This window comes from Lytechinus pictus, chromosome 7 (assembly GCF_037042905.1).
Source record: "Lytechinus pictus isolate F3 Inbred chromosome 7, Lp3.0, whole genome shotgun sequence".
NCBI classification, from domain to species: domain Eukaryota; kingdom Metazoa; phylum Echinodermata; class Echinoidea; order Temnopleuroida; family Toxopneustidae; genus Lytechinus; species Lytechinus pictus.
In genome coordinates this window covers 7,992,124-8,013,115 of record NC_087251.1, presented here as the reverse complement: position 1 = coordinate 8,013,115, position 20,992 = coordinate 7,992,124, and the positions used below count along the sequence as shown (strand labels likewise).

General features: G+C 36.6%; 1 protein-coding gene across 1 annotated transcript; it reads left to right on the top strand.

The window, feature by feature from the left end:
- Nucleotides 1–6: 6 nt before the first annotated feature.
- LOC129265042 (RNA-binding protein PNO1) lies at nucleotides 7–19,957 on the top strand. The gene is made up of 6 exons (XM_064101836.1): nucleotides 7–245; nucleotides 6,507–6,656; nucleotides 7,693–7,776; nucleotides 14,411–14,660; nucleotides 15,133–15,638; nucleotides 16,361–19,957. Exons 1-5 carry the CDS (start codon nucleotides 39–41, stop codon nucleotides 15,198–15,200), a joined length of 759 nt encoding a protein of 252 aa, XP_063957906.1. The 5' UTR covers nucleotides 7–38; the 3' UTR covers nucleotides 15,201–15,638; nucleotides 16,361–19,957.
- Nucleotides 19,958–20,992: the final 1,035 nt, after the last annotated feature.

Here is a 20,992-nt window from a genome sequence, read left to right as displayed (position 1 = left end):
CGTACGTAGACGTGTAGCATGAGCATTACGCAATCATCATGGCGAGCAAGAGCACTGTCGCTAACACGAGGATGGAAACTACTCATGAGGGAGCAGAGAACTCACAGCAATCTGAAGAATTTCGTTCAGTAAAACCCAAATCCAGTCGAAAGAGAAAGTTGACAGAGGAAAAAATGGTCACAGAAACACAAGAAAAGACAGAGAAAAGGCCGCATTTTCCTCCATTAAAAGGAGCACGATTACTCGTAAGTAATTATTGTCCCACCTATTGAAGTTAATGTTAGCAGTTAGATCCTACTCCTAGGCTCTGACGACTATGTCAATACTATTATTTTTTACTATCTTTTCAAATAAAAGTAACAAAACACGAGTGGGGGCTGGGATGGAGGTAAGGGGCATGCAAGTAACAATTTATTTTTATTAATATTAGTTTATGTTATTATATTTATAATTCATCTAGACCAGGCCCACTCCACTCATTCTCCTTTAATGTTTGGACCTCATTGGTACTAGGAGACCTCATTGGTACTAGGAGTCTCCTAGTACCAATGAGGTCCAAACATTAAAGGAGAATGAAACTCTTGGAGCAAGTTAGCTTTTGTGAAAGCAGAAAAATCAAAGAATAAGATCATCAAAACTTTGAGTAAAATAGGACTAGCAATAAAAGAGTTATGAGCATTTGAATGTCGAGATCACTAATGCTATGGAGATCCTCCCATTGGCAATGCGACCAAGATCTGTGATGTCACACACGTACAACTCTCCCATTCGGACACTGAAAATATACCCCAAAACATCTCTTTTTGCTCATTCTAATCATATGACAAACGATTCATCAATGATATAAATAATGTTGTGAAACCTCTGTACTTGTCATCTCGTAAAGAAAACACCTAACCTTGTGATAGACTCTATAAAAGTGAGAATATAAGTGAAATAAGTACTAAAGTAATGAGGGAGTTGTACGTGTGTGATATCACAGATCTTGGTCGCATTGCCGATGGGAGGATCTACATGGCACTAGTGATCTCAATATTCAAATGTTCATAACTTTCTTATTATTCATTCAATCTTCCTCAAACTTTCAACAATATGTTTCTTTGATTTTTCTCTTTGATATGTTGTCAGCTAGTTTCAAGGGTTTCATTCTCCTTTAACATGTATGGACCTCATAGGCGACAATGCGTTAAAAACAGGTTAGAACTTCTAAACGTACTGTTTCCTGCACCCAAGTATGATATTACTCCCAAACAGGGTAGGAATTAATTTTTTTTTTTTAGGGGCTACTTTTTTTTTTACATTGGGGCTACCACTGAATATCTTGGGGCTATTTTCTAATTCATGGGGCTACTTTTTATCGCATATCAGCAATTACCTTTTGACATTCCGAGACTCAATGTGATGCCTAAAAGCTCAGAACATTTTTAATTGTAATTACTGTAGGCTACAGGCCTTACAATAAACAACAGTGATCCCACCAGAGCAGTGGCGTACCTAGGATTTTTCACAGGGGGGGGGGGGGGCAAATTCGTCCGCCCAAAAATGTGACAAGCAAAAAAAAAAAAAATAAGTCTTCAAGATTTAGTACGAGAAAAAATTGACAAGCAAAAAAAAAAAAAAAAAAAAAAAGTGCATGGGTTGTGACTCGTCAGGGGGAGTAGACTGCCCCCCCCCCCGTAGGCGTAGGTACGCTAGTGCACCAGAGCTTCAGCTTCACACACTTCAGATTCGAGAAAAAGTGGCCCCAAGACTTTATTGTCGATTGTCTCTGTACAGTACTGTTTCTTTTTCTGTTTCTTTTTTGGCTTATCCTTCTCAACAGTATCTCGATTTGGAGAGGCTTCTGGCGCTGGCTCTGGCCGTTTGGCAGAGCCAGGTTGAACTCGAATTAGAAACTTATCCATCTCGCACTCCGACTCGACGATGTCGATAATTAGCGCTGTCACAATCACTAGCTGATCGCATACAATTCTGTGCATGTCTACACATAATATACCGTACGATGCACGTGGTCTCGTTACCAGCTGTGCAGTCTAATCGTGCACGCGTACATGTACATAAGCCATGCGGCAAGTGCGTCAATAATTCTAAAAACCCCGTGCTAAAGACTATGCGTACTCCGCATCCCATATTGCATTGCGCGTTTATTTTACAATCGCGAAGCTTCCGGTGTTACGGAAGGTTCGGATATTGCATCGACCGTTCAACTTAAAGCTGGCAAGGGCGATATAAAAGATGCGCTTGCTCCGCCGCCGGAGAACGTAATTATGTGAAGAATTTTTTACATTGTCGATGGTATTTTATTGGGGCGATTCTGAAATAAAAAGTCGCCCCAAAGCATTGGGTTTTGAGAATTTTTAGGGGCGATTTGGGCTGTCATGGGGGCAAAATCGCCCGTCGCCCCCGTGTAATTCCGACCCTGATCCCAAAATATGAGTTTTGTCCTCGTTTGTTTATCATTTATTAAAAGATTGCCCATTAAATATATTCCTATTCCTAATTTGAATTTAATAAAATAAAGGGAAACTTACATTTGAGTCATTTTTCGATCTTTTTTTGGCAGTCAGTCCGGTCACCGTCGAGTGCGATCAAAGCGGTATGAAGCTGATTTTCAGATCACGTGATACGTGTGGTCATCACCTGATCAATCGACTATCCTTTTTTAAAGACCGCAACAATTATAAATTTTATTATAAAATATATATAGAATGAATAATTGCATGATATTATATATATTTCTACAATTAAAAATATTTTGTGATATGAATTTAATATTTGACGTAAAAATCGCTATTTAACAAAATATTTATTAAAAATAAAAAATCAAACAAAATAAAAACGCCTTGGACACAGTGCAAAAAACCTAACAATTTGGCCGCGTTCTTAACAACTATCGTAAGGGGCGCTCTATTTATAAATAAAGTTGCATATGTAGCTGTCTACCGCGACAGGAACAGCCGCAGAATTGAAGCCAGAAGCGTGGGAAATTGCCAGAAAATTCAAGAAAAGAACCGGTGAGTACCGATTTAACAGTACTAATTTATTAAGTAACATTTATTGAATCATTACAAGATTTATTTTTTAGTAAAACAAAGCTTAGTTCTAAGCTAGGGCGGCCCAAATGCACGTGAGTGGAGTCCCAGTTTATTAGCACGGGTAAGTATTGGGGTGTCGCCTAGAGTGACCAGGCCCACTCACACTTTTGCGAGGTCATGGAGGTTAGTAATTTAGTATATTCTAACACTTTAAAGTAACAGTTATACGAATCTCGCACAACCATCGTGTTTTTGTAGTGGATTTTAGAGTTGTCGTTAACATCGCTTCATAACGTGAATGATTGTTAGCCGAAACCCATTCCGCTACTCACCAGGGCTTTTTATGGTATAAAAAAGTGTTCCATTTTCATTTTTTAACATATTTTTTTAATTTAAAAGGACACAAAAAGAGCAAAATCGCTTACCTCCGCCTAGCCAGGCGGCTTCTTGAGAGTAAAAATCATTTACTAACATAGGCTTACTCTAAACGAAGCCAGGCAGTCCTCCCTATTCATCTGCATGTACCGCAAAAAACCCTGAAACTTTCGCCCCCGAGATTTCTACTTTCCTTCCAAAAGATCTAGCTCTAAATCATGTACATAGGATAAAACTTCATTTCCGACATTTCTACGCTCTAGTTGTTATTTTAAAACAAGAATTCATCAAAAAAATGAAAAAATATTGTGAAAAGACGGAAGAGACTTGCCCGATGTTTACGCCGCCATCTTGTTTCTTATTGTACTTCCCCAATGTTACGCAACGCTCGCGTTTCTTCGTACCTCAAATATGCATGTAAATATGAGAAGGATTTTTTTTTTTTTTTCAGTCCAAAGTTGGGGGTGCGGTTAATCCACGGGTGCGGTTTATAGTCCGTTACTTACGGTATACTATTGACGACGTGCACGTTGATGTCTATTGAGTAAGTTAGACCTTCATTGTATCGAGAAATAAATAAGCTGGCATTCACCTCAAGTGATGTTCGTGCAGACTCCACTCCACTTCAAACCGCATCAGTTGGACCTGCGACCCTCGCGCATGCCCATGTGATATTTTGAAATCGGCAGCGAATAATATGTTTGAGGAACTCCATGCTGGCTCTAAATCACCAATTTTGAGGCTAACCTGAGAATGGATATGGAGTTATTTAGAAAAAGTAAAAAAGAATCAAGTTATATGATGATTTAGCGGTAATGGAATCTGACAGTGTCAAACAGTCAAGCATTTGTTCTAAAGAAAAAAGAAAATAAGCCAAACATTGCCAACCTTATTTTGCCACACATAGAGTACCAAGAGAGAACAGGGTTATATCATAAACTTGTTCTTTGAAAAAGTACGCTAGACGGATTTAAAGTCTATTTCTGTCAGGGGTATACATGTATAGCCTATGGTCCACTGACACTTCGTCTGGCTCTGCGCTATCGATCCCCTCTGTCAATAGACCAATGACAGCCATAGGACTCTTAGTGGTGGAGGTTCGACCAACGCTTAACTACATCGTCTATGGAGAAAAGGTTACGCAAGCACCTTCCTTGATTACTGCTTAATTCTCCCTTTTGATGGGCAGAAAGAGGCACAATAATAAAGAGAAAATCAGGTTCTTCGATCGTTCACCATCATGTGTTCCCAGGATGATCTTCGGCTGCTCTAGCATTCCCTTTTCAAGGGCAATGTTGAATTGTCTACTCTAGATAAAGCACAGATTCACCTATTTAAGTGGATTTTGGGTCTACCAACAACATCAGCCGACGAAGCAGTATATCTTCTCACTGACATAATCCCAATTGGCATGTTGGTCACCCAGGAAAAGCTCCTACTCCTGGGACAGATCTTGAGCACTGACATGGACAGGATAGAACGAAGGATGCTTCTTCATGGTGTCTGTGCCAACACCAAATCTATACAAGAATGGCGTGCTGCTCTTCAACAACTCAGCCTTCCACCACTTGATGAACTTGTAAGGAATCCCCCTAACTACCATCTATGGAAGCGAATGGTTCAGTCGTGGACAGCCATCACCATCCATGCTCAGATCTCTTGCCAAGTCTATCTGACCCAAGCCAGGCTCGCCAAGATTGGCAAAGCACCTGATGATTGCTGTCGTCTGTGCATGTCAGCCTGCGAGGATGTGGAACATCTGGTTGCTACCTGTCCAGCCATAGTACCTGTCCGACAGGACCTTATCCAGCAGGTTAAGGCTAATCCCAACACCAAGCAGTTTGGACCATGCTTTGAAATTACCCCTGCTCTTTTTGTAGAGTCTGTCCTTTTTTTACCTCCTGGGCGTATCAGCAACAACACAAAAGCCCAATTACATATGCATATTCTATACTTCTTACGCAACCTCCACACAACTCGTCAAAACTTACTCAGTACTTCTTCATGATTGCAACTTTATAGAGCCTTCAATGAATTGGGGCCCTTCCAACGGTGCCATTGATCTCCGACCTTAGCGGAGGAAGAACACAGGAGAGAGAGAGAGTTTGTTATACAGCTGAGCGTACAAATGCACCAGCCAATCATGTTCGTGTTACCATTTTTATTTCATGAAACTGAGAAATGCCCAATCTAATTCTGATATCAAGTCTTGGGTCACTTTACTTCAGAGTTAGTAATTGTGTACACTTTTTTAAAATTTTTTTTAGATGCTTAGTGCCTTGAAAATTTGTGAAGAAAGTATGTCTGAAAGTGGTTGAATTTGTAGAAAATGGATGAAAGCAGTCATGAAAAACAGTAAGCAGTCAAAGAAGAATTGCCATTTTTACATGTGCTTGCCGGAAGGGGAAAAAAGTACTACATCTTCTGAATTTGGAAGTTAAGTAGCCCTGAGACTTCTGATATTTGAAGACTTCCAAATTCAGGGTTTGCCTGAATATTTCTTGTATGTCTGGCATGTTATTGTTTGCACAAATATTGTAATTGTACATCTTCCTTGACTTTCAGTGTCATAGGTACATGAAGTTGGCATAGATCTAAACACAAAGGAAGAAAGGTTTTGTCACATATACAGTACATGTATGCCTGGAAAATACACCTTTTTTTTTAGGCTAACCAACTTCATCAATGGAAGGGCATATGCTATATGCCCAATCCCCTGAACTCTTTGGTGATTTGACTGAGAGAGCATCCTTGGAATTGGTAGTCTACAGCTTAGTTCTAGAGACAAAATTCAGTTTTATCAAGCTGATTTACCAGTCTACAGCTGAATTTAATATAAGAAATAGCTTTATTTTTGCCTTGCTTCCCACACCATCACTTGAAGTCTGAAAATATCTATCTTCTGTGTAAATAGTGTGGACTGAAGTGAGCAGTCAATACACAAACTTAATTAGCACTAATGCAATCATTTGCACACTGTCAACTAAGTTTTGTCTCTAACTTCATTTGTTTTTCCCTTGTAGTTTATCTGAAGTGGAATTCAGCGTAACTGTACTTTAATTAATTTTCCTTTTCTTTTTTTCTTCTTCCCACAAGGATGGCAACACTGATATGAGGAAGATTCCTGTTCCTGCCAATAGATATACACCACTAAAAGAGAATTGGATGAAGATATTTACACCTATTGTTGAGCATCTCAAATTACAGATCAGATTTAATCTCAAAACAAGACATGTAGAACTAAGGGTAAGTTACATTGACTTGAATAATATAACCTTCTAATAAAAAACAGCAGCCACAATTTTTTTTTCCATATTCTTCTGCTAAGGATAGATCTCAATTGGCAACACAAATTATACATGAAGAGGGAAATGGATGAGGCTTTCATTGTAATACTATCATTTAACATGTAGAACATCTATTTTCAGTTTCATTTATGTGTACCAGTGTAGATCTTTGTTTATAATCTTACCTAACTATTTTGTTTTTGTATACTTGCTTAAAAATAGTGATATCCTGCCCCTGTTGTCTATTTCAGATGCTAGGGGGTTGTAACATAGAGAAATATACTTAATGTTGATAATTGATTATATATTTTTTTATGTTACAGGGCCGAGATCATGCATTTGCAATGATATTTTCAATTCATTGAATAATTCAACCTAGACTATGCGACCATTGTAATGAACGATGCCAGCACAAACAATTATCAGACAATTACAAAAGTAACCATCAGATTCTTGTTATTGTCAGCCAATCAATACATGTATATGTACCAAGGAAAGTTGTCAAATCTGAAACTATGTTAGATGAAAAATTTAGATGAAATGCGTCCAAATGGGGTATTCCTTCTTCAATTCAAAAGGCATTAAGTACACAGATACAGTTGTAAAAGGCTCCTATCCGATTCCAGTTGCTAAGTTGCCTTTGCTCATGCAGGGCCTAACCTGTGGAATTCTCTTCCACAGAGTTTGAAAACCCAGACTATAGTGACCACCTTTAAGGGCAACCTGATAGACATTGACTTATTGTTCAGACATGTATTTTATGTAAATAGTTTTTGTGTTCTGCTCTGAAGCGCCTTGAGCATCTAATCAAGATGGAAAGTGCGCTATACAAATCTCATGTATTATTAGTATTAAGTAGATTATATCTCAGCAAGAGTCAGCGGTAACAAACACATGTGGGTTTGTTAATTATAAATTGCTTGTCCTTTGAAGTGCATATCTCATCATTTACTCTTTTCTTGTCATACATTTTTTTTTATCTCTTTTTGTTCCAGTCTTCAGAGCAAACTCAAGAAATAAGTTCCCTTCAGAAAGGACATGACTTTGTTAGAGCCTTTCTCTGTGGCTTTGAAGTAGAGGTAAGAAAATGAATTATGATTAAATACCCAGATCATAGTTTGACTAAGCACAGAAGCTTTGATGGGTAATATATCTAGGATTAATAAAATGTTGTTGGCAATATACTTTTTTTTTTGGGGGGGGGGGTGCAAGGCAATATGGTTCAATTTAATATTTTTTTTAAGTTTGAAACTTAGCATTACAATAATATATCCCGTGTTCCCTTGGTAAAACTCATGATAGTTGACAAAACTCATGACATGATATTGAAATTCATGAGCTGTGCTAGATACACTGAAACTCCCTCCTAGTCTGAAAAAAACCATTACGTTTTTGCCGTAATCATTACGTTTTTTCATTCAAATTACGGCATTATGGTTTTTCTTTTCAAATTACGTTTTTTGACAATTTTGATAATGTGTGTACATAATTGTATGTATGTGGAGTGCGTGTTGAGCCCGAGATGAGCCTGGTACTTGCGCGTGCGTAGTCGCCTGCCGGCCGGTTTTCCAACGCATTTTAATAATTTGATAGCGTGCACGTACATATACGTTAGTTGAATATGCGAGCGGCATGCATGGTACGAATCGCGATGTATAGCGACTGGTAAATACGTCTGTAAGGATGATGACGTCATCCACGATGGCAACTTACGATGACAAACGAAATGATCGAGGATGATTATGTTTTGATCATCATTTGAAAGGAAATAACAGTAACTGCGGTCTAAGGTACGATATTTCTGAATTTTGTATATTTTATCTTAAATTTGCATGTAATTTCTTTCCTATAAAGTGATGTTTTATGTACAAAAAAACGATCCGAAAATCAGATTTCCGCAGAATGTTAGATCTAACGTTACTGCTAATACGTTGTCTTTACGCACGGGCCAACACTCTTCAGGTGAGTGGAGCCAACGTTTGTTCTTGCAGCGCAGAGCGAGGAGTACGGTGAATTGGGTAGGGTAATTCCCCAAATGTAGTAAGAGAAGAGTCCATTTGTAATGGAGGGGATTTGGAGGTTTGAGGGAAATTATTATTCCATTTGCAAAATTTTACAAAAATACTCATCATATATATTAAAGATTGAATCATCAAAAGATATTTTTCATATACTTTAAAATTAATTGTAGTGATAAAGAAATGAAATTTTGAGGCTATTTTCTTGAATTGATTAATATCAATTCCCTTCGGATAACGGTACTGTCTGGTTAATTTTCATCAACTCGTATCACACAAATACGATGAATTCGGCTTTGAAAAGACCTGGAAAGCTCTTCATTGTCCCCTGAAGTAATAATTCTGGGTGATATTCAACATTTATTGATAGTTTCACATGATTTATACTAGAGAGATGTCCTACTGCCTTTGGAATTCATTAAAAAAGTCGGCACTTTAGCATTCAGTTTAGCAGGAATGGGAAGATTTCTTCCCCGGTTCTGGCGGCCTAGATGTCTGCTCTATAGTGCTGTCACTGCTGGGGATGATTGAGTGTGCGTGCAGTGTGATTGAGGCTGAGCTGTGCACATCGTGAAGTGATTTACGATGGGACTTTTGTGGAATGATTTCAACTTCTTAATCTTATCTATAGATCTATTTGAATTTTAGATTAGATTGATTTATGAATAATTTTTCTATATTTGTGGAATGTTACATGTACACTTCCATTTTATGACACTTTAATTTTAAAGGGTACTGTTTGGCAAAAACAATGTTACTTGGGAAGAGAAGTCTGAATTGATGTCAACTTTTTTTTTTTTTTCTCTTAGTCTACAATTTGGTAGTTTTGTCAGGAAACTCAACATAAAACAATGAATTATTTTAGAAGTGGAAAAGAAGCCCCAGAAAAATGGAGCCCTAAAAATGTTCACCAGAACTGATTTTGGTGCCCCTGAAAGAATTTTTTCTCGACAGATCTTCACTTTGATAAGTGCCGGAGTAGGTTGCACTACAAAATGAAAGGCCTAGCTACTTATCATTTTTAGAAAAATTTGCCTAGGTGCCCATTTGACTAGAATAAAAGTGGCCTTCATGCCCTTTAGAATGGCCTTGATACCCCTTGAAATTTTGGGGCATTCAAGGCCACTTTGCCGGTTGCCCCAAGCTGAAAGTGCCCATTTAAAAATGGCCTTGCCCCTCTCAATTCTTAATTCAAGCCCTGCTACTGACTTAATTAAAGTTGGTAGATTATATCAAACGGCCCAAGACTAAGGGTCCAATTTGTAACACTCCGTTACTTAGCCCAGACTAGGCCTAGAGATTAACTTTTTTTAAATTGTTCACTGCATACATACTTTTTGCATTGGATGTTTGTCGCGTGTGGTTTTAAGGTTCGTTTTAACACATTCCTTTTTTTTGTTGGAAATTCCTTTTTTTGGCCATAATGATTCCTTTTTTTGCTTGCACAAGGTTGGCAGCTCTGCATGACATCATAGTGAAATCATTACCGTATTTTCCGGTGTATTAACCCGCACCTTTTTCCGTCGGGGGAAAACTCGAAAATGGGGGGTGCGGTTTATACACGAACACAGAGAAATCAGACCTCAGAAACTTGATTGACTTGACAAAAATTTAGCATATATAATGAATGTGTGACATGTTTGAAACGTGGACTTGTAAAAAGAATGAAATAAAACTCACTTTACATCATCTCTGTCTTTCTCTTTTCATAATTTAATGATTTTTGTCGTGGCGTTCGCGGGACGGCCAATCCATGTTCGGTGAGCGCTCCTCGGTAGCGCCTGCTGGCATGGCTGGACGCGCCGCAGCCTAGCGACGTACAGGGAAACTGAAGGCGGAGCGTCGCGCAGTACCGTAGACGTAGTTAAGATTTTACCCTCTTCTGTTTGACCGATCTGCTAGTGTAATTGACAGCTAATGTCATACCTCTAATACTGAACAGTAGGGCACTAAATTTTGAAGCTGCCTACTATCGCTTTTCCAAACCAAAAATAAGAAAAATCCCAGAAAGAAACAGAAATCTTGCTCGAGGCCTTTCTAATGTGCAGCTAACTAAACTTGAAGACTGTACGTGTTGAAGCGCCATCTACCGGTATTGATTGCTTTTGCAGCAATGGAGAACGTCGCCCCCCCTGGCTGCGGCGACTCACGAGCGAGCGTCGAGATATAACGCAACGCGCATGCGCTCCCTCCATGTATGCTCAGAAAAAAAAGTTAAAAGCCGACGTGACTGCTCGTCTCGCTCGGCCAACAGTCCGTTCTCAAATTATTTGGTCATGTGATGGTGTTGAGTTGCTTAAGTAAACACAATCCCAATTCGTCGTCAACAGGTAATAAGTCTGTTTTATGAGTATTTAGGCAAAATTCATACGTCAGGACGATTCACTTTGGACGTACCAGAGGCAGAGCTCGGGGCAGCCGGCAGCTGCCCGTAGACTCAGCACCACGCACAGGCATTATCGCTGTGTATTGCATGAGCGAGATAATTGCGTCAAAATTGTCGAAGTGAAAACACTTTGCATCGAACAAATAATATCTTTTCGTATATTTTATTGCTTCAGTATCACGGAGAATGCATGAAGATATTCCTTCAAATATATAGAATATTACACAGATTTCACTATTTCTGGTTTCCTCAATTTTTTTTTTTTTCCAAGAGTCAAAAATTGGGGGTGCGGTTTATACACGGCCGCGGTTTATATACCGGAAAATACGGTATGTCATGAGTTTTCTCTTTATAAAATTATATAGGTTTTCTTGTATATTTTGAAGAAAAAAAAAATTAGACTTAAAGTGTATAAAGCATGTTTATTACATGTATGTGGGGGTGATTTGTCTAATTGTGTCTTAACATTTTAAAAGATATAACTGAGCTTTGCTGGACAATTGCTATATATTTAAAGTACAGGGAATGGTCTACTTCCCAGAAATCTGGGTTGATGGGACAATACTACATAATAGTTCTGTGCAGTTTATTAAAATCAGAGCAGAACTGTCACATTGTCTCATTTCATATCAGCCACCTACTATGTTCATAGAAGAATGCATCATGATACTATGGAGTGATACACTGACAGCTGAAATAACTTTGAACGAGATAAAATAAATATTTTGAGATCTCAATTATCTAAGATTCTTAAAATTTATTCAAAATAAAAAAAAATATTCACTCTATGTAGATTCAATAAATCGGGATTATCTTTTTAAATGTAAACAATTATGCTTGTTTGCGAGAATGTTGATTTAAGGGCATTAACTGTGATTTTTATCTTAAACTGATCAAGGACATAGAGGAACAAGAAATTTTTTCAAATTGTGATTGTTCACTAATTTATCATTGAAGACCATGCTCAAAATGTTATGAATAGAGCAGATTACATTTCTGAGCATGTCTTTCATTTTAATGTATTGTTATGAAATCGTGGAGGGTAGGATAATATTTATTATTATTTAGATTTAGGGTTTTATAGGCGCAGATATTTCTTTACGTCTTGCGAGGTTGTTTCAAAGAGACAAAATATTTAAATTGATTTTTAATGTGTATGCCTATGAAAACCATCCAATATTTTCCATATTGGATGAAATGAATATTTTGCCCCGCCCACAAGATTATCATTGGTTAATAATAAATGATTGTGCACATGAAGCTATTGTTACATCACAATGAAATTGCATTGCGTATTAGTTGCCAGGAGGTGTGGCAAAGGAGCGAGATTGCATCAATTTATTGAATTAAATTGTGCTTGCACTATACGCTAGCGCATCTTTACAGAGATTTCTTTAAAAATGACAATACTCAGTCGCTATGCTCATGATTTACAGGATTGACATAAAATGATGAGTAAAATCTTTTTTTTTTTGGCTTTATTAATTCATGTTTGGCTTTGTTGGGGTATCTAAATGATAATAATAATATTGGATTACTAATTTTCATGGGATCAAGCCTTGAAATAAGCAGCTGCAGACCAGGGGCAATTTTTCAAAAAAATTGCCCCCGGCTCACGGGCTTTTTACAGGAACCGGGAGCAATATTCTGGAACCGGGGGCAACTAAAAAAATATATATAACGGTGAACCACACCGCAAATTTGTTTATAGTAAGCACAGCTCCTGCAATTTTTTAATTAGTACATGAATAGCATGCTAAGTATTAGGCTTATTCAAACATATTTAAAAAATCAGATTTAAATATTTAAGTGTGTTTTGACACCCTCACCACATCCCCTTTACAACCACACACACATGGGCTTATTTATTTTTCATCTTTAATGAACCACGAACAATGAACCCCCCCAAAAAACAATCTAAATAAAAATGAATAAAATAAAAATATAAAAAAAGAGAGAATTCAGATCAAATAATGATAAATTTAGAAAAAAATAAATAATTTTAAAGGTTTTTTTCATGGTTAGAATCACGGGTGTGGGTGAGTGTTTGTGTGTGATTGTGACTGTGAGGTGCACTTGGATTGCATATAAATTATGTTAAAGAAATGAAATCAATATCTAACTCAGTCTATTCAAATTCCAGCACATAGCCACAGGCTATGTACATGTATTGTAGGTTCATGTTCATTTTTCACAAGTTATTTGAAAACGCAGATCTCCACAGAAAATGCCTTTCATTCTGGGAGAGTCTAAATTCGGTGAAAATGTATTCATTAATAACTTAAATATTCATCACAATGAAGAAATCATAAAGTTTTACTTTTTTGACAGTTTTCAATAATTAACATGAAATCTAAACTCTATCTGAAACGGAAAATCACCATCACTTAGGCCATTACTGATAGAATTCTTACCCAGAGCTCTGGCAGAGAACATGAGCTAGCTGACACCACACTCAAGTGCACGGCGTCCTCCTATTTTTTTTTTTTAGATGGAGCCTTGTTTGATGATTTATTGTCTGATATTTACCCCTCTCCAAGAAAGAAGTTAAAAAGCTATAATTCACAACTATAAGCTAAGTGATTTTGGATTATTGAGGCTCCGTTTTGACAAGCAAAGTCGGCGACTGTGAGGATAAAAGACTCGCACATCGTATGTGCAGTGAACAGGGATTTATCTCCTGTGCAATTCGAATTACTATATCGCAGAATTGTGATATCCCAACTGGAAATGTGTGCATTAGAAATTGCACATGGTGAAGTATGGAAAAACTGTTACCGCTACCGGAATCACGCGCGCACAGAAAAAAAAGACGGACGTAGCTCATTTTTTATGGTACAGAAAAAAAGACGCACTTTGCAATTTGAAACTGTGCTTATCGTAAATTGAAAGTTACTTGATTTTGGCTTTTCAGATATTTAAATTACATGTATGATATGGCTTCACTGCTCACTCACGGCGGGCGCAATTACCTGGAAAATATTTGCGCCCGGTCGTCAAAATTTTGATGATTTTGGGGCTTTATGGGCGCTGATGGCTTTATGAGCGCGAATTTGCGCTCAGCGCCCGCTTATTTCAAGGCTTGGGGATGCGTAGAAATATTGTTACTCGCTGAAGAACAATATTGGATTCGTCTCTGACTCCAATATTGTTCTTCAGCTCGTACAAAATGTATACGCATCCCACTCTAGGTCATCCAATATTCCCTACATGTTATGAGGCATAATGAAACATCAGTGGAACTGGGAACTGATTCTACACAACATTAATAATGATTTTTAATTTTATTTCCCTTTATTTTCTTCGTAGGATGCTTTGGCATTGCTGAGACTTGATGATTTATTCTTAGAATCTTTTGAAGTGACCGATGTAAAGCCACTGAAAGGAGATCATTTATCTAGAGCTATTGGAAGGATAGCAGGGAAGGGTGGAAAGACAAAGTTCACCATTGAGAATGTTACAAAGACTAGAATTGTTCTAGCTGACACAAAAATACACATCTTAGGCTCCTTCCAGAATATAAAGATTGCAAGGACAGCTATATGTAATCTTATTCTTGGTAAGTACTCAATATCCGCTATATATAAGGTAATATACGATAGGGTTTACAAGTTTGTGGAGAAAGATTACTGTCTGTTCGTGTGATGGTGATTTAAAACTATTTAAATCCATATAACATATTGCTCAGTTATTTGGGAAAAGTATGGATGGCATAGGTTTGTTTAATACATTTCAATACAATAGCTCAATTACAATGTGAAAAATCTGATTTTACTTTCATAGGTATGTTAAACTTTACATTTTTACATGTTGTTTAATTTGATCATGAATTTTGCATAAATTCAATTTCATCTTACCGCATTTCTTACCACATGTTAAATTTCTCCATTACACAAGAGCGGAATGTTAGCCGTACATCTTGTTATTATTTTAATGATGGAGAAACATTATTTGATAATTGAATATTGTCATTTATGTTCAATATTGAATATAATTTTTTTTTCTTTTTCCCCTAATTCTTTCTATTGCAGGTAGCCCACCTTCTAAAGTATATGGAAATATGCGTGCTGTGGCAAGTAGATCAGCAGAAAGATTTTGATGCATCATCATTAAAGAGACGTATAAACTGGAATTTTAAGTCATTATATAGAGGACATTTATTTTGACAAAATGCATGGATGAAGCTATATTGGTTCACCCCTGAGTTATGGACTAGAAGGTTGTTGTTGTTTGTAAGCAGCTTTGTCTCCAGTGATGCAGTATGTTTGCTGGCTGTCTATTACAAGTCACTGGTAGATAACAACAGATCCAACAACCTTATTCTTCAACCAGTCATGTTCATCGCTTATCACACAATCTAAGCTGTTAGCAGAATTCTGTTTCTTTCTCCTGGGAAATACAATTTTTGATGTGCCACAACCTTTCTACTCCTGAGTTTCAAGCCATTTGGAATGGTATTACACATTAAATATCATATTTAGACTTATACTTTATTTAAGTATCCATATATCCCAATTTTCTTGCGCAGGTTTTGTTTGTTCCCCTCCAAGACATGCAGGTATTTCTTGTCTGATATTGATAACAATTTGTCAGTAAATAATGGTCCCGGGGGGGCCACTTACATTGACGAGTGGATACCATGCGCGACCAAAAAAACACGTAAAAAGGATGTCTTTTTCAGGATAGGGCACGTTACGTACGTAACGTGATAAGGGTGTCAAAAACACAAAAATATTGAAAAAAGGGTATCTATTTCGCTCGGAAAAATATACGTGTTTAGGGTCAAATATGCGGGGATGATAAAACAAAATCAAAATGTTTTATAAATGATGTCCTTTTTGCCCCAACACTACGTGTTTAGAGTCCGATTTGCGCGAGGTGTGGAAGGTGAGGCCGTAGTAAACCAAAATAATGGTGTCTAAAGGTAAAACCGACGACCGACGGACCCGTGACACAACAATAAAATATCGCTGTATGTTTAGGGGTTCATTTCAGGGAATACTTGCCAAGAGTATCGTTTTGTTTTTAATACTTGTTAAGGGGTGCATTTTCAGAATATGGAAAATACATCGCTGTACTTGTTTAGGGGCTCAATTCTGGGAATACTTTCCAATAGTATTTGTTTCCAATACTTGTTAAGGGTAGGGTTTCACACGCCAATACTTGTTAAGGGGTGCATTTTCAGAATATGGAAAATACGTGTTTAGGGTGCTTTTCAAGACCCCATGGTCGCGCATGGTATCCACTCGTCAATGGAAGTGGCCCCTCCGGGATAATGGTACAGCATTCTATTTTATGAAAACGGGCTTACTGGCTTTTCAAGTCATGAAATCACTCCGTTTTTGTCTCGCCTGCATAGCAGAGCGAGACTATAGGCGCCGCTATTCCGACGGCGGCGTCAACATCAAATCTTAACCTAAGGTTAAGTTTATGAAATGACATCATAACTTAGAAAGTATATAGACCTAGTTCATGAAACTAGGACATAAGGTTAATCAAGTATTACTGAACATCCTGCCTGAGTTTCAGGTCACATGACTAAGGTCAAAGGTCATTTAGGGTCAATGAACTTAGACCATGTTGGGAGAATTATTTTCAAAATCTTAACCGAAGGTTAAGTTTTTGAAATGACATCATAACTTAAAAAGTATATGGACCTAGTTCATGAAACTTGGGCATAAGGTTAATCAAGTATTAGTGAACATCCTGCACCAGTTTCAGGACACATGACCAAGGTCAAAGGTCATTTAGGGTCAATGAACTTTGGTCAAGTTGGGGGTATTTTTTTAATTACTATCATAACTTTGAAAATTTATGGATCTAGTTCATGAAACTTGGACATAAGATTAATCAAGTATTAGTGAACATCCTTCCTGAGTTTCAGGTCACATGACCAAGGTCAAAGGTCATTTAGGGTCAATGAACTTTGGCCAAGTTGGGCGTATTTGTTGAATTACCTTCATAACTTTGAAAATTTATGGATCTAGTTCATGAAACGTGGACATTAGGTTAATCAAGTACCACTGAATATTCTGTGCGAGTTTCAGGTCACATGACCATGGTCAATGGTCATTTAAGGTCAATGAACTTTGGCCGTGTTGGGGGTCTTTGTTAAATTACCATCCTAACTCTGAAGTTTATGGATCTATTTCATAAAACTTGGGATATAAGAGTAATCAAGTATCACTGAACATCCCCTGTGAGTTTCAGGTCACAAAACCACGGTCAAAGGTCAGTTAAGGTCAATAAACGTAGGCCATGTTGGGGTAATTGTTGAATTGCCATCATAACTTTGAAAGTTTATGGATAGAGTGAATGAAATGTGGACATGGGTGTAGTTGACAAGTCTTAAGTCACCGTTCAAATGTCATCTATGGTCAATGAACGTTGTATTATGTCATTATATGAATGGTGTTTTTGTGAATGATTATTTTATAGTAGTTTTCAAAGTTAGCACTGCTGCTATATTAAATCGCGTAATGCAGGCGAGACTGCCAGAGGCGTTCCACTTGTTGTTATAAACATGTATGTAGGATGAAATCACATTTCAATATTTTTCTTAAAGTTTGGGTCTTGGATTGAAACATATTCTATGATTCTTGCACAAGTCATCCAAGTTGTCTTGAAGTGGGAAATTGTGTATTAATTTTTTAATGTGAATATCTTGCTGTACAACAGATTTTGGTAGGTCCAAATTTGTGAATTGATAGTACCGTTGATACAACGTAACCCAGCTAGAAAATCAGATGTATGATCAAGCACAAAACAATGTGTTCGGGGGAAGTGGGATACATGTAAACTGAAATTTATAGATTTTTTTTCTTTTTAGCAAATGTATAGAAGTCACATAATCATATATAAATGTATGATATATAGTTTGATCATACCAATCAAATATTATTTTAGCATCACAGGGTTTTTTTTATTTTGAAAAAATTCAGTCAATATTTGAAAACAAGTCTTTTCATTGGCAGTTCATGTAACAGGCATTTCAGTTTCCATGGTAGATTTTATTTCTCCAAATATTTGTTGGTCCAAAATATTGTAAACATACAATATGAATATAATGGTAAAAATGCCAGTTTGCAATATCTATGGGATGCATTTTTCAATTGCAAAAATGCATTCATTATTAATTCTTTGAAAGAAATCCCTGTAAAAATGCACTAGTGTATAGTGCAAGTGCATTTGGATGTTATGAAATTGATGCACTCCTGCTCCTTTGCCCACCCTCTTGGTGAAAGAATTTTCATTGGTTGAATGAGTTGAGAGTGCTATTAAACAGCATTTCTTATTAGACATAGGCGTGTCTTACAGAGATAAAATGAAGAAAAAGTGGTTCTTAGAATACCAATTCAGAAAGATTTTAAAGGTATTTAGCCCACTTATTATAACATAGAATTTTTTTTTTTGTGCGAGATATAATAAATCTTAGAATATCAATCCTGGCCACTGGCCTTACAGCCATGTCCTGGTTGAGCCATTATGACATATTTTGTGTTGATTAATATTAGGAAGATAATCATTTAATAAACTGCATTCATTAGATGTAACAATGAAATATATCTTTTGTTTTGAAAATGCCAATTGCAATACCATGGTGCACAATTGTTATATGTTTTGCATCTATATTGGACTAACATGTTAACTCAGTTTGTATTGCATCTGTCTCATAACCGGGAGGTTGGGAGTTCAAACCCCGGCCGCGTCAGACCAAAAGACGTTAAAGTCCACCCAAATAAAAAGTTGACTTGAATAAAAAGAGAAAAATCCAACGGGCATGACACTGAAAATTTCATCAAAATCGGATGTAAAATAAGAAAGTTGTGACATTTTTTAATTTTCGCTTAATTTCACATAATAGTTATATGCACATCCTGGTCAGTATGCAAATGAGGGAACTGATGACATCAATCACTCACTTTTTCTATGTATTTCATTATTTGAAATAGGAAATATTTGAATTTTCTCCTCATTGTCCTGTGAAACAAAGTTTTATTCCTCACTGAACATGTGGAGTTACCATTGCTTAACATTATATGGTTCAGTCAAGTTGGTCCTTATTGTCAAATCTGTAAAAATTGAAATATTGTATAATTCAAACAATAAAAACAAAAGAAATAGTGAGTGAGGAACATTTATTCTCTCATATGCATGTGGGTAAATTGTGCATATAACTATTTTGTGAAAAATAAGCGAAATTTCAAAATGTCATAACTTTCTTATTTTACATCCGATTTTGATGAAATTTTCAGCATTAAATTATGCTTGTCTGATTTGTCTCTGTTGGTTAAAAACAACTTTTTTTCTGAGGTGGACTTGACCTTTAAAAGATGGGAGTTACTGCTCCCCTGTTTGGTGTTCAACAATCCAAGGGATAGAGCTACATCAATCAATTGGGCAAAATTGATTTTTCAGAGTATTTCTATTTCATATTTCATTTTGAACAATAAAATATGGATTTTCACTTCAATGTATTTCATGTGACATGATTGGATGCCATGACCCTTTCTCTAAAAATCTAATCTTATTTTAACATTATTGATGAAAAATAATTCCTGATAAAAACAGGCAATTGTCATACAAGCAAAATGTTTGCGTCTAAACGTATATTTTGCCTCCGACGAAGATTCTGCTAGGATCGAAAGCTTAGGCCCCTTTTTGACTTTCTAAATGTATAATTGACAATTTTCCTCACAATCTTCATATTTCCAGAATAAATTATGCAGGTCTATATAATTTATCAAAGAAGCCCTGCCACAGCGGATCTCTCTTACCCCTAATATCAATAATGATTCATTGTACTTCTAAACAATTTATTTTGCCATTAAATGCGTACATACATGTATATTGTAATTGAGAATCTGTTTTGTAATATTTGGGCAGTCAGACTTTGAACAAGTTGAAAGTAACCATCATGGGCTTTATTCTGATAATTAAACATTAGTTTTACTAGTCTAAACTAGAATTTAATGGAATGCTGGGTTTCATAATTCTTCCACGTTCTTGGCGAAACTCATATTGTATTTTGTTAATTCTAATTTTTGACACAATAATTTTTTTTCACATATTTTTTACTGCAGGATTAGTATAATGGGTTGATGACTGGCACTCCATAAAACTGGTCGACTATAAGTTAGACCAGGGTTAACCAAACTATGTATATCAGAATCCCACCCTACGAGACCAGCCTTTTCATCGTCTTCTCTTCCTTTCACCCCTTTTTTCTCTCTCTCTCGTCTCTCCCTTACCTCTCCCCTCTCCTACTTTTCTTTCACACTGTTTTATTTCTCTTAATGAGTTTAAACAAGTTGAAAATGTTTCTTAAATGCCGTGACGTTGTATTGTAAGGTGGAAAGATTTTTTTAGTCGTATAACTTTCCCTTAGCAATATTCCAAATGCAAATATGAGGTTCAACAGAACTACGATTAGAGGCTAGGTGACAAATCTTATTTTAAAAAGATTTTTTCCAACTGGAATAAAAGCATACAGCTATGCACTATGAACATTTTTGTTGAATTGATTTTTTGGCAGAAATATTGTTCTGCTTTAATTAGCTATCCCGTTGATATTACATGTTGCATCAGTTTTACATGCTTGTATGATTTTGCTTGAAAACTGAATGTTATTAAATATTCAAAACTCATCCATTACATTATATTCAACTGCAAATCAAGCACAAGTCTCCCAGAATAAAGTGTTGCAAGAAAAGGAGGTTGCAATTGAATGCAAATCAACTACAAATTTGCATTTAATCAAAAGATTTATGCTTGAATTTGGTACTTGTGTATAATTTGTAATTGAACACTAGGTTCATACAATGCTCCACTAGTTATATAGGAAATATACACCTTTACTGTCGATAAAATCACTTTTGTGTGCGAATATAT